Source organism: Xenopus laevis, chromosome 2S (assembly GCF_017654675.1).
Source record: "Xenopus laevis strain J_2021 chromosome 2S, Xenopus_laevis_v10.1, whole genome shotgun sequence".
NCBI lineage: Eukaryota > Metazoa > Chordata > Amphibia > Anura > Pipidae > Xenopus > Xenopus laevis.
The window spans coordinates 104,662,769-104,677,241 of record NC_054374.1 but is presented as its reverse complement, the minus strand read 5'-3'; the positions used below and the strand labels follow the sequence as shown (position 1 = coordinate 104,677,241).

At 35.3% G+C, this 14,473-nt stretch overlaps 1 protein-coding gene across 1 annotated transcript in view; it reads right to left on the bottom strand.

Moving 5' to 3' along the window:
* The window catches only part of gabra5.S (gamma-aminobutyric acid (GABA) A receptor, alpha 5 S homeolog), an 83,395-nt gene that overhangs the window by 40,860 nt on the left and 28,062 nt on the right, over window positions 1–14,473 (bottom strand). The window contains exon 6 of the mRNA XM_018249808.2: window positions 5,543–5,625. Coding sequence (XP_018105297.1) covers window positions 5,543–5,625 — 83 coding nt within the window. The remainder of the gene's footprint in view (window positions 1–5,542; window positions 5,626–14,473) is intronic.

Here is a 14,473-nt window from a genome sequence, read left to right as displayed (position 1 = left end):
TACACCTGAATAATGATAACAATTCTAAGTAATCCACCATTTATCTGCAATCAGCCAACCACATAGCTATTTTAATAAATGGACCAAGGCTTATCATGGAGATAAATGTTAATCACAGTGCACAATGTTTAGCTCTTCCTCCAATGCTTGTCTTTATTTCACATAGCGCTAATCACCAGCTTTGAGTATTCTGCTAGCAATCACATGGTCTTCTTTCATCAAGCCACATTACCATTTTGAATCAGAGGGCACATTTTTTTTAACATGGTATTGTGCTTACTTTTGCCTTAAGTCTCTGTACATCATCACTTATAGACCATGCTTTTAATCTGAAACCTTTTTGCAATCATATACCGTTCAACATATTTTTTGTCAAGCTGTTCTCTTATGGTTACATATATATGGTTACAGAGAGTGCTCTGAATGTTTTTACTGCAGAACATAATTAGTATTTTTTCTTATACTATATAAAGATCCCAATGTGTAACTGAAATATGCATGTGCTTTCATATTGATACCCGCACATAATGAGATCTGTAATTCTTCGGTTAAATTATAAATTAAAAATCTCTGAATTGTACAGTATGTGGGGATTGTCTTTATCAAAAATGAATTCAAGCTGGATGTGTAATCAATTTCACAAGTATCAATGAGGGGAAATAATGTCACCACAAAGGACACATACATCTGTATGAACTTCCAAGCACAAAACATTGTTATAAGCTTACAAATCACAACTGAAGATAGTGTCTCTGAGGTGTTGTTTAAAAATAAGTACTTTTAGGTGATAGTGACACCTATCAAACATGTAAGTTCATGGTGCAAGGAGGCACTTTATAAATAAAATCCTCTTGTCAAGAGCCATGGCCATTAACACTTTTGGTTGCTTCTGCCCTGACACAATGGCATGCCAGGCAAAGATGGCACAACATGTGCAACTTAATGCCCTTCTATACTGGGTATTTAAAATGTGAACCTGGTTTGCACTATCCATAAAATGCCAAGATAGAATGATTTTGTGATGATATAAAGGTGTGTGACAATCTGCAGGGCAAGGCAGAGTCTTCAAGCAGTATTAATCTGTTATAAAAGCCATGGTAAATACTGTAACATAAATATCATAATACATACTTGTGATATTTCAGTTGGGTAATTTGTAAAGGTAGTCTTCCTTGAATACTAGTTTCAACACATATATAGGTAATCATGTTGGATCAGAACTAGAGGAAAAGAGCTCAGACTGAAAAATACATTTTAGTTGCGATACTGCAAATGTCACCACCCTAGAGTATTAATTGCTCCGCAGAAAATGTTATCTTCTGAGAATAGTAAATTGCCTACTTTTTGTGGTTATTTGGCAGTATTGAAATCTAAATTGTAATTAGAATTTTATTTTTAACATCTTGACATATTTTGAAAATATATATATATATTATCTATATATATTTCTTCTTATTTTACCAGTGTGTGCATATCTGCTCATCTATACACTATGTTACAGCATATATACCCTTACAGCTCTGTTTATATTGGCGTATCATCTAAAAAAATCACAAAGATTAAATAAAAAAAATGTTTTGCAATTTTATGTTTTGTTCTTTGAGAAATAAAGAGGTCTTGTGTCAAATCTGCTTGCAGATGTGTTTCTAAAAAGTTTTTCTAGCAAGAAATATATATATTTTTATTATTTATATAATATATTTTTATTTCAAAACTAAAAAAAAAATATTAAAATACTTGTGACTAAACAGTTTAGCATTTGCTCAACACTTGTCAATGATATTAGCATTTGTATATTTTTTTCAACTGATGGCTTACTGTACACTACCACAAACGTACAGTATATCTGTTTTTTATTGAATGTACTAACACATTTAATGCCCTGAATAGGTAGCGTGCATTCAATGTTTTGAAGTCAAAAGTACTGGCATAGTTTTTATAATGATTTTAATAGCATACACTACAATAGGAAGAAAACACAATATGCATTATTATTAATAAAAAAAAAAAAAACAACAACAAGTTGTCCTTGTTCATTGGCCTTATCTATATGTGCTTAAGAACTGTTGCCTCTGTAAATTTTCAAAGCACCCTTTGCAAAGACCTTTAATCTAAATATAAATATCTGAGTCCAAATTTTACTAGCTATATCTCTAACTGTTTAAACTTATAAAAGCATATTGATCTTGCCTTGGCATTACATGATTCCAAGCCACTAAATCTCTGAAGAAAATGAATCAAAATAAAACCAATTTAGGTGCATGTTTAAATCTCAACTTATAGAATTATTTTTCACTTACCTTTTAATTTTTTAATGTAATAAAAATGTGCTTTTATTAATAAGTTTGGCTGTCTCAGACTACACTACATTACCCACATACTGTTTTGGATGAAACCACTGCTCAAAAGCCACAACAATATTAAGGGCTTTTTTCACACTGAAGATTCAAAGTAAATGATAAAAATGAATTGTGATCACTGCTTTAAATATTAAAGGTAATATATAAAAGGTATTCATGAAATGTATTAAAGACATCACATAAATTAACATAGAAGTAGCCCTTTAACTCAAGATTTTCCTTGTGAAAATAGCTTATGGTGCCTGAAACAGCACGGTTTGTAAGGCTTTCTGCCTAGTAAAAGGCACTGCTTATTGTCATTTGATGGTGGCTGTGGGGCAAATTCACTAACCAAAAATTCTCCAGTGGCGACTTCGCTCACAGCGCAACACTTTGCCAGACGTAGATTCGCCAGGACAACACAAATTCACTAAAATCCGAAGTTGCGTCCAGTTCACAGAACGCTGGTGAAGTTGCGCTAGAGTTACTGCGCCAAGCGAAGCAAAGCAAAGTGTTGCCTAATTTGCATACGGCGGGAAGTTCAATCGATGTATATGTTGCAGCAAATACATTACACAACACAAGCCGGGAAACTGGGAAAGTTGTTATAATGCCCTACACATGAGCCCAGTGTATAGTTTATGTGCCATATGTTAGGAACTGTAGGGGGGAAGCCGGTTACCAGCAAAAAAATTTACGCTCTTTTGCAGCCTATCACCCTGAAAAAAGGAAAAGACGCTAGCGTTTTTTGGGACTTAGAAAAACGTTCAACAATTTTCAAGGGGTAGAGTCCTATCTACTCTGTTGCACTTCGCCTGGTCAGAGGTGACGAAGGCAAGTCTGGCGCAAGAGGTAATGTTCAGTAAAATCTGCATCTTTTGCGTAGTTACTTCCATTCGCCAGAGCGCAAATTTGCCTGGCGTTAGGGAGCGAAGTACCTCTAGAATCTATCTCCTTCGCCAGCGTTAGTCACTTCGCCCTTTAGTAAATTTGCCCCTGTGACTTTTCATGATGTACGATAATAGAGTGCTCTACCTGTATGGTTTCCACTTGTTGAAAGTGGTGGATATATAACCAGAAATCCCCTTCCTTGCATGCGGACAGAAGTGGGTATAGACAAAATACAGAAGCATACCAAAAATTGTTGCTGTGTGCAAATACAGTAGTTGATTTATTTAGCCCATAAGCATTTCACAAACAAGGCAATGTTTTGGACCCCTCTGGAGCCTTTATCAAGCCTTCATGATGTAATTTAATATTAACTGAAATAATTAATATAACACATTTTTCATTAATATGGTGCAATGTGTGTGTGAATTGCAGATTTTTTAAGAACCAAATGAAATTTGCTTTCAGACAGGGGCGTAACTAGCAGGGGGTGCAACTGGGCCAGGGCCCGCACCCCCGCAGGGCCCCCCCGGCAGATCGCACGCGCTGCAGCCGGCTGGAGTTGGCTGCAGCCGCAGAGAAATATCACACAGACGAGGGTGGGGGCGGGCCCGGCTGCACAGCCCGCACCAGGGCCCGCACCAGGGCCCGCCCCCACCTAGTTCCGTTACTGCTTTCAGATTTGCTGCAAATAACTATTTGATCATGTGCCTGTACCCTAATGCAAATTTTTGGTAATTATTTTTCTAACTTCTTGTACGTTTGTATGGCAATGTTACCTGTATACCAACATTTTTTTAAGGAAATGATTGCCTTTGTAATGAACCTTTCTGAACAAAATATTTAGTTAACCTTATTGGCAATATAACTAAGAACACACTATTGTATAACATTTTCATTTATAAAATAAGGTAACCTCAAAGAATGATGTTGTTTTTAGTTCCCGTGTGGTTTATGCTATGTTATGTGATGCAGCTTTTCCCTTCAAGTCTCAATCTATTGAGACTTAACTTTAGCTCCTTCATATAGAAATTAAAAGATCAAAATTAAATATGATCTCTTTTTCATATTCAGTATATATTATCATTTCACAAACAATGTATGTATATTTCTGTAAAAAAAATTGTTACATTCAAGAATAAATACAAAATTGTAAAATGCAAGAGGTAGGAGCTCACTATAGAGGTCATACGCTTAGTGGAAGGGTATTTTACACATATACTGTACGAGGCTAACTGCTGCAATACAGAAAGGATAGAAATATAGTTTCAGGTTATAATTCACATTTATTTTCTTGCGTTATGTATTAGTTTCAGCATATTAATACACAGGACATTTAAGGGTGCTCTATTACATTGATATAACCTTTAAACAGGATTCTACTTGTCAATTTACAATGCTGATAAGTCAGAATGAAAGATACTTGTATTTTAGCTACTAGAAATACAGATAAGTATAATCAATACAGAGGGTCATCACAAAGGATAAAAAAAGTACCTTTAAAAGGCATTACATATTAAGCAGTACTGAATGCCATTGGGTCAAAAACCCTTTTCATGTAGTTTAAGTGCAATAGGTCTCCCTGCACTAGAACTAGTCTTTAAAATAAAATCTATGCAAATTATATATCTAAAGTTAGTGAAGGTACATTTTCTATAGGTGTATGGTCTTCAAATCACAGTGTCAGTCTACTCATGCATATGACTAACATATGGATTTAGCATGCATATAGCTGTGCCAATGGAAGAGGATATAAAGGATGAAGCAATTTAAAATAGTGTTGCAAATGTTTATTTTCTGAAATATTCTTGTCTATTCTAACTAATGCAAGCCAGATAAACAGTTTTTATTCCAGTGATTTATGCCAGCTAGATATTTAGCGGTCAATGTCATAGACCAAATACTATAACAAAGCATAACTGTAAGAACATGCGTTATAGGATATGTAATATATTTGACAAAAGGTATGAAAATCTGTATCTGTAAATTTGTTAATATCAAATGTCAGCATGTGTAAAGCAGTGAATGTGTGTAGAATGTTTTATATTGGATGGCTAGGATTAGTAAACTGATTTATTTAAATAGTTGTATTCTAGGCTTTCACTTTGGCCAGTGATAAAGCTTGTAAGATCAAGTTTAAAACCCAGACAGTCATGTTACTTTGTCTGAATACACTGAAAAGGGTAAACTGAACACAAAGGTCTCTCTCTTCTCTTTGAAACACAAAGATCTTTCCGGAAAATATCAGAAACTAGGATTTATAGATTACAAAACACCGTGATCAAATGTATTAGCATGTGTGACATGTTACTTACAGCTTCCAAATTTTAAGGGGCATGCATGGGCATCCATGGGAAAGTCTTCTAATTGCATTGGGCATTCAGCTGAAATGGTCAGTCTGTCCAAGTACGGAAGGGAAAAAAAAAATCAGAATTAAGCAGTGATCTTGCTGAGGGGCATTTTCAGTAGCACAGCTGTGACACAGATGGACTCTGGTATTCTGCAATATATTCTCACAATTTGAGTTCTGTATTAACTACTCTAGGAATGGAAATATATTCATGGAATACAGGTACAGTAGATACTGTATATAGATATGTATATATACATAGAGAGTAACAATGCATTCAATTGCAGTCTTAGTTTGTTTTTTATATTGTTGTTTGTAATTGTTATTTTCCTTAGTGCACCATTGTTTTCCATGTATACTGACATGAATACCTTGTACCTGTATGTTATATTCTTATAAATGATGCTTAGTGATGTCATCATCAGTTATAATTGCTGCTTAGTGATGACTTTTCTGCATTTCAAATATATATGTGTGTGTGTGTGCTGTATATAGCTGTCAAATGGTGGACTCTAGAAAACAAACAAAAAGTGTAATTGATTGAAAAAGTAACACAGACAATCCCTGGTTTTACTGTATGATCCCCCGGATTTTTACATCCTAATCCTTGTTTTCCCCCGTGAATGTTATTTTTAATGCATTTTTTTATGCATACATTTTTTTGTAGTTTATACTGCGTTTACTGATTTTTATGGTTTCCTGGATTTTGTGTTTTTTTTCCCTGTCCCCTGGAAAATGTAAATCAGGGTTTGACTGTAGAAATATCTTGTGGGTGTGGGCGCTCTCATGTGGCAGAAATAGCAATTCCTCTAATACCCAAAGTAACTTATGGTATGTGCCTGGGTTTTAGCCTCAGCATGGGTTTTTTTCACAACTGAATGCACTTTTCAATTTCACACAACATATGCAAACAAATTAGATGTCATTCTTCTACTCGATCTAGTAAATTTAAACATTTCAAGAGCCTTTCTGCTATCCCTCCTTCGCTTCATTTCAGCACATATACTTGCTTTTCAGCCTGAGTGAACAAAACCCCTCCTACTCACCACATTAGCGCTGTCTCATAGAACATTACAATTATGGTGGGGTCTGATTTGCATTCAGAGGCCAATTTATAATGTTTAAAATAATTTGTTATGGGAAAACAGTGTAGAAATGGTATAAAATAAATCACAGTGATTTGTGGCTTTCAACTTATTCATCAAGCCATTACATTTCTATCCAACTTCATAACAAAATGATCATCTTTATATCAAAAAGATTTAATAAGAAGACAAGGCTAAACTTAAAATGCTGACCCTGGCAGCCAATATCATTATTACACTAGTGATGCGCAAAACTGCCAATGAAAAATTAGCAAAAGGACGATTATGTTTTTCTAAATTCATTAGAGTTGGCAGATCTTTTGATGTTTTTTTGCCAGAATCTCCCCTCCTCCTCACTTTGAGTCATCTCTTATTTATCCTGTATACTTGCTGCCTTGCTGCTAATTGTTAATCCCCAATAACCTGCAAAACACATAAAAAACATAATAACTGAAAAAAATAAACTGCTTTAGTATACTACTGTCTACTAGTGATAGGCGAATAAATTGCACAGGCATAGATTTGTGCCAAATTTCCACATTACGCTGCGAATACATTTGCGAAACTGCATTGAAAATTTGCTGGCACGTGCGACAAAACAAAATTGCTGCGAGTCAAAATTGTTGCACGTCAAAATGCATCTGATGCCCATTGACTTTAATGCATTTGGACAAAAAAGTCACGCATATAAAAATTGTCGCTAGCGTCAAAATTATTTTGATGCCCATTGACTTCAAAGCAATTTTTTGCAGTTTCCCGAATTTTTTCACAATTCCGCAAATTTTTCGGCCAAGCTCAATGAGACAGATTCGCCCATCACTACTGTGTACTCCATACTAGAGATTAATATCAGGTGAACTATCCCTTTAATAATTATATGGTCATGTGAATAGTGATGGTCGAATTTCTCGTGTATCAGTTCGCCGAAAAATTCGCTGGCAAAAATTCACCGGCATCAAAAACTAGACTCCGGCACCGTTTCACAAATTTTTCGCCGTTTCGTGAATTTTGCAGGAAATTTGCGAATTATACGGTGAAACGCAAATTCGTCCATCACTAATTTTTTTAAGTATGTTGTGTGTCAATTGTGAGTGTCTTGTGATAATGATTTATGTTTGTGATCTCTCACAGATGAGGGGGTTGACAGTAGTGATGGGTGAATTTGGGGCGTTCTCTTCGCTAAAAAATTCACTAAACTGCGAAAAACTTGCGAAACGGCGCCGGCATCTCATTTTAGAAGCCGGTGTCCATTTTTGACACCGGTGTCTGTTTTTGGACACCGGCGTCCGTTTTTGGCAAAATTGCTCCGGCGTCCAAAAAAAAACAGATGCTGGCGTCCATTTTCTTTTACGCCGGTGGTTTTGCAAATTTATTTGCCGTGAATTCACGCCTGGCGAATAAATTCGCCCATCACTAGTTGACAGCATTCTTCTTCAAGGTATACAAAGGGCAGTAATTACAAACGGTCAACATTCTAATTTCTGTCCATTAATACACAATATCATTAATATTCGTATCGTAGTTAATTCACTTGAAAAGAAAACTTCTCTTTCTCAGAGCAGAAATATACACATGGTGACTGTGCATGCTGTATATTTAGAGTTTTATTTTTGAGATAACTTCAGCACTTGATTTTAAGAACACACAGGCTGGTAAAATGGAGAGCATATTTTTCTTAATATCTTAATGCACCAAACACAGGATACTGCAAAAGAAGTCAAGTAACTTTCAGTCCTAAATAATAGAACTACAGAAGAAATAGATATCACCCCAGCCATATCTTTAAATCTTCTACTATGGTGAAAGACCCTAAGCTAAGCTGATGATCCCCAATCAAGGGAAATCGGGTTGTAGTTGTGATTTGATCAGCAATTGCCTTACCTGTGCTTTAAAGCACAGTGGGTAAACTATTCCATGAAATTGTAGGAGGGAAATTGATTTCTTTCCTTTAGGGCTATATAATAAAGCACACTATGAGTCATTTTCAATGCAGGACACAAGTACAATAAAAAGGCCACAATTGGCTATCTTTTGTTAAACTTTTGCGCAGCGCATTATCCAAGATGTACAGGTTGGGGGAGGCACATAGGTGTCTACCACCTGCCCCCTAAATTCAGACAGTTGGGTTGCTGCACCTGAGCAAATTTGGGGGCTCATTTACTAAAATTAAAATTTGTTTAATTTTAGAGGTTTTTTCCACTTTGAATAAACTCAGTTTGAGTAAAATCACAAAAAACTAAAGGCGTGCTAATTTATTAAAAAATCTAAAGATAAGAACCAAATAAAAAAATCTAAATAACAAATCAAATAAAACATTTACAAATATCTCAGATTTAATTTTTTCATTATTTTTAATCGGTCAACAAGCTCAAGAACAATTTGAAAAACTCTTAATAAAATAATAAATACTTTATAGCTTTGCTTTACCTGTTTAAGTTACACACCAGAATGTCTTACTCATAATGCTATTTGCTGCTTTTACTAGATGTATTATTGAAAAATATTTGAAAGAGCAGACGTCTTTTTCAGTGACCATCTAGCTTACAGACAAAATGTGGTGGCATTTGGTCTTTATCAGTTGCATTATTTATAGGGTATGGTGTTCCTAGGGCAGGGGACATTTATTCTTATTTTAGTTCAAAATGATTTACCCAGCTAAATGTATCAAGTCTGTGACTTAATGGAAAGGTTGTAGGATGTGGACACTTGCTTCAATTCCTCTGACTGATATTTATATTCAGGCCAGGGTTAGAGCTCTGCACAAATCTTTTTTTATGTTAATTACCCATAACCCAAAACCAAGTGATTTCACTGGCCAATCAGAATTGCTACATGTGTTATATGCTGATCGCACATACTGTATAAAAAAATTAGAATCACACGTCAAATGAAATACCTATGTACTGATTTTCTAAGTAATGGCTTTAAGATGCTGTGAATTTAAGCATGGAATGCTAATACAACAAAGCCTGGCTTGATTTCAATGTTTGATGTTTGCTTTCTGGTATATTAGCACATTCAATTTATCTTCTGCAATAGCTTATAAAAAAAAGACTATTATATTTGACATGAGCCCTGAGATCACTGCCTAAGAAAATGCCTTGCAACTACCGAAAACAGACACGGTTTCAGCTTCCCATGCAGGAATGTAACTCAAATGAAAAGAAGATATATATATAAGTAATTGCAGAAAATACTGACATTATGTGCACTTTGTCTGATAATATAAGACCTTGAGTGCCTTCAGACAAGCCTATACTTCTGACCTGCTTTCTTTTATCTCAATTTATATAAAATTCATGATACCTATAATGTGATGTATGTCTATATTCTGTCATATATTACTAGTGCTGCATGCAATGGCATACCTACCAAAATTTGAAAAATGTAAAGAGGGACAAAAACAGCAGTGCGGTGAAATTTATTTGACCACATCCATTTTATGGCCACACCCCTTAATTACCATGTCCATTTTACAAAATGTGTCAGGTTAGGAAAGTTTGAACACATTTCTGAGAGTGTTATGTGTTAAAAAGTTTTGCTAATGAAGCTGAAATTGCCCTTTAAACTGTGAGTCACAGTTGCCCCTAGAAACTTGCTTATCTTAAATTGTTACAATTCTTTCTTTGCTTATCTTAAATTTTTACAAATGTATCAAAGTGCAGCTGCTCAAGTGTTCTGGGCTTTCTGCCAAAAATTTTGTGTCTTTTTCTGGCGTTAGTGCAGGAGACGAAAAGAGCAACTTGGGACATTTCAGTAAGAAACCCAGGACTGCGGGCTGAGCTGTCAAAATCAGGACTGTGCTGCAGATGGGATGGGGGTGCTCTGTAAATTAAGGGATTGGAGACCTACAGAACACGGAGGGGCATTCTCTATGTAACAATCTATAGCTAACTGCTGGAATCCACTTAGAGGTGCAGGTTTGCACTTTAACTAGGTAGATAAGTTACCCGTTGTTACTAACAGCAACATATAACCTCCAGGAGGGGACCTCATGTGGGTGAATGGGTTGGTGATGAAACTTAATGTGGAGGTTGAAGGAATGCTTTACAGTTGTTATTACTGTATATTGGTTAAATATATATTATAATCATCAATCCTCTACCTTAGATCACATATAATCCTACAACCGCTTGCCTTCAGTCATTCCAACCCCCTGTTCTTTACCTTGTTTTAATTAATTCTGTGTGTATGGTTTTAGATACAAATTAAAAGTTACATTTTAATGCTACAAACGAGTCTTTGGAATTGACAGATGGGCAGGTGCAATTTCATGGGTCTCCTTTTTTCTTCTCTCCTATTTATGACATATACTCTGGACCCTGCACGCCATCTTTTGTTTCTCAATCTGATGGAAGGTGTTTCGTAACTTATTTTCTTTTTGTCAATCCTTGCCTGCTGTGCAGTAAAAAGGAATGGATCTGAAACATAAAACATTACACTGCTTTGCTGCACCTTTAAACTAAAAATGTATCCTGTTTTAAACATATTTACAAAGTTGCATAAAATACAGTATGCCAAAAAATTGGTGTAAAATAAAGGTGTGTGTGCATGTATTGCATTTTGATTTTAGAGACTTTTTTACTTGATATTTAATTGTGTGTGTGTGGGGGGGGGTTGAATAATGTGCCTGTCAACTAGCCTGTCAAAGTCATACTGATTTTCCTTAGGCTAGTTTTATAGTATCTCTTTTTTAAGACCCCCCCCCCATGTATAGGTATGAGACCTGTTATGCAGAATGCTTGGGACGTGAAGTTTTCCAGATAAGAGATCTTTCTATAATTTTGGTCTCTAAATCTTGTCTACTAAAAATAATTGAAACATTAAATTAACCTAAAAGGATTGTTTTGCTACCAATAATGATTACTTAGAGGCAGATTCACTAAGGGTCGAATTTCGAAGTTAAAAATACTTCGAAATTCAACCCTCGAATTGAAATCCTTCGACTTCGAATATCGAAGTCGAAGGATTTAGCGCTAATCCTGCGATCGATCGATCGAACGATTAAATCCTTCGAATCGAACGATTCGAACGATTTTAATCCAACGATCGAAGGAAAATCCTTCGATCAAAAAAAGGTTAGCAAACCTATGGGGACCTTCCCCATAGGCTAACATTGACTTCGGTAGGTTTTATCTGCCGAAGTAGGGGGTCGAAGTTTTTTTTAAAGGGAAAGTACTTCGACTATCGAATGGTCGAATAGTCGAACGATTTTTACTTCGTTTCGTTCGATTTCGTTCGAATTCGAACGAATTTAACCAATTCGATGGTCGAAGTACCCAAAAAATACTTCGAAATTCGAATTTTTTTCATTCGAATCCTTCACTCGAAGTTAGTGAATCTGCCCCTTATATTTCAGTTTATTTAACTTGGATTAAGTACAAATTTCTGTTTTATTGTTACAAAGAAAAATGGCTTTCCTGTAATTCAGACCTTTTTGGTTAACAGATTTCGCAATAATAGATTCCATTCGCGTGTGTGTGTGTTTTTCATCTGGTGAGGGGAGCCCAGTCAAACTTTGAAAGGGAAAGTTAGTTCCCATTAATTAATCTAGTTCGGGATAGGTGGGAAGGAACTGCCAATGAATTACTTTAGCTGTGCTAATTGCTCTATGACATTTGGGAATATGGTTACTTTGTAAACATGGAGGTGAGATGTTTTGATTAACCCTTGCAAGGGATGAACCGCAAACTGACCCATTAAATGAAATATGGTCTTATAGCCTGGGGGTGGTGAATACATGCCAGAGGGCTTCAAGTGTGTTCTGATCTATTGTAAGGGAATTAAAATGAAGTGTTTGAATTAAACAATGAAGTGCTTGAATATTAAAGAGATTTCAAGCACAATCAATGGCATAATTGCATGAGTAAGTGAATTTTCATATAATATTTCATACTGATGGGAAATGTGACTCCCTTATATAGCGAAAACAGTGGGAAAAGGGGCACTCATGCATATTCGTTGATTTTATGGTAGACCTGGGCCTACACTATTTTCCCCAATGTTTCTAGAACAGTCTAATATTTTTTTGATCTTGTTAACAAATTAAGAATTATAAATGATTTAGATAAGGATCATTATAATTATATCAGCACAAATAACTACCAAAAAAACCATATCTAGTTATAAATCAAATTGTCATTAAATAAAATTGTCAACAAAAATAATGAAACATGTAACACTGTTGTCAAATGGACATAAACCCTATTTTGGATTACATTAACACTTTCAGAAATACAAGACTTCATAGCAATTGGCAGTTTTTGGCAAACTGGCAATAGTCTACTCTACAGTAATACATAAATATACCACACATGTATCACGAGTGAGTGCAACAATCTTGATATATCATTTGGTACCACAGGTATACTATTATAGTATTCTTTTACTTTAAAAGTGTTCAACACAACCCTTCATGCTGTGTATTGCAAGTGAGTGCAACAATCTACAGTAGATATATCATTTGCTCAGCAACTGCAAAGGGGTAGAGGTGCTTGTAACTTGTTTCTTCATTTTCTCATTATCCCTACTCAATTCTAACTGACTGACTCTTCCGCAATGAAAGGGTTTTCCGGCAAAGCTACAGCTGAATCTGTGTTATGTTGCACTCCAATGCACTCTCATCTAGTCTCTCTCTCTAAGAATTGCATCACATGATATCTGAATCACTGACCTGTTATTTATTTACTGAGCCATTCTTCAATGCATTGAGTGATATTCTACTTTGTGTCTTCAGTATACAAAAAAAGTTTTGACAGTGTTACCCAAAGCACCGATTTCACTTACAAGCATTCCCTTTAGTGAGCCTTTTTAGAATTCTGCAAACTTATATAATGCGAAAAGGGATGTACTATATACAATATATTAAACTGGCATGTATAAGTAAATAGGCACAGACTGCAGAACTCAATGAATGTTATGTCCTTTCTGTAATGTAATGTTAAATTAGACCTAACGTAAATCCCTTATAAATGTCTTATGTCAGCTGAATATATGGATGTGTTTTCCCTCTGAAAGAATAGCAAATTGTAGAGTTAGACTGTTAGCCTTATTCTTCAGTTTGGCATACAGCTGGTAACAAGGCAGTGAATTGGAGAATTCAAAATACTAAACTGAAGCTGATGCATGTTAGCCTCTAGGCAGCCTGCAGCCTCCCAGGGGATAACCATTTCCCATTCCTAATGTAATGTACTTTCACTTCAGTGGCATGAAACAATATAAGCTTTCTGGATTCCTGTGTACTCTTAATTTCATTCTTTCTTGTGGGATTCAATCAGTGTGCTTCATGGGAAAAGTGCTTGTTAGTTTGTACACTTTAATGCATACATGCCATTAAATAGTCACTTATACGACTATATGAATATTTGCAATATTTATAGTATCCTTTAAAGAACAAAGGAATATGTGTGTGCATGCATGTGTGTGTGTGTGTATCTATTATTATCGGAATGCTTGGGACCTGGGGTTTACACATTTTAGTAGCTTTCATGGTGCTTTAATTACATGGTAAAGAATCTGGAAAACTGCTGGTCCCAAACATTCTAGATAATCATTTCTGTACATATATATTAGAATGTGCCACGTTTAGTAGTCGTTATATTCTGCCATTGATATTCTGTGAAACTCTCATCTCTCTCTGTAAAGATATTTGCAGATTATTACCTTAAATCATTTCCCATAAGTATTCGCCCTTCAACAAACTTAAAAAAAGACATTTTAAGCATAAAATACAGAGTTTAACACATTTTTATTGTTGAAGATAAAGCAGCTGAAAATAAAGTGTGAGCCAATATGGGTAGTGTAGCAGCTAG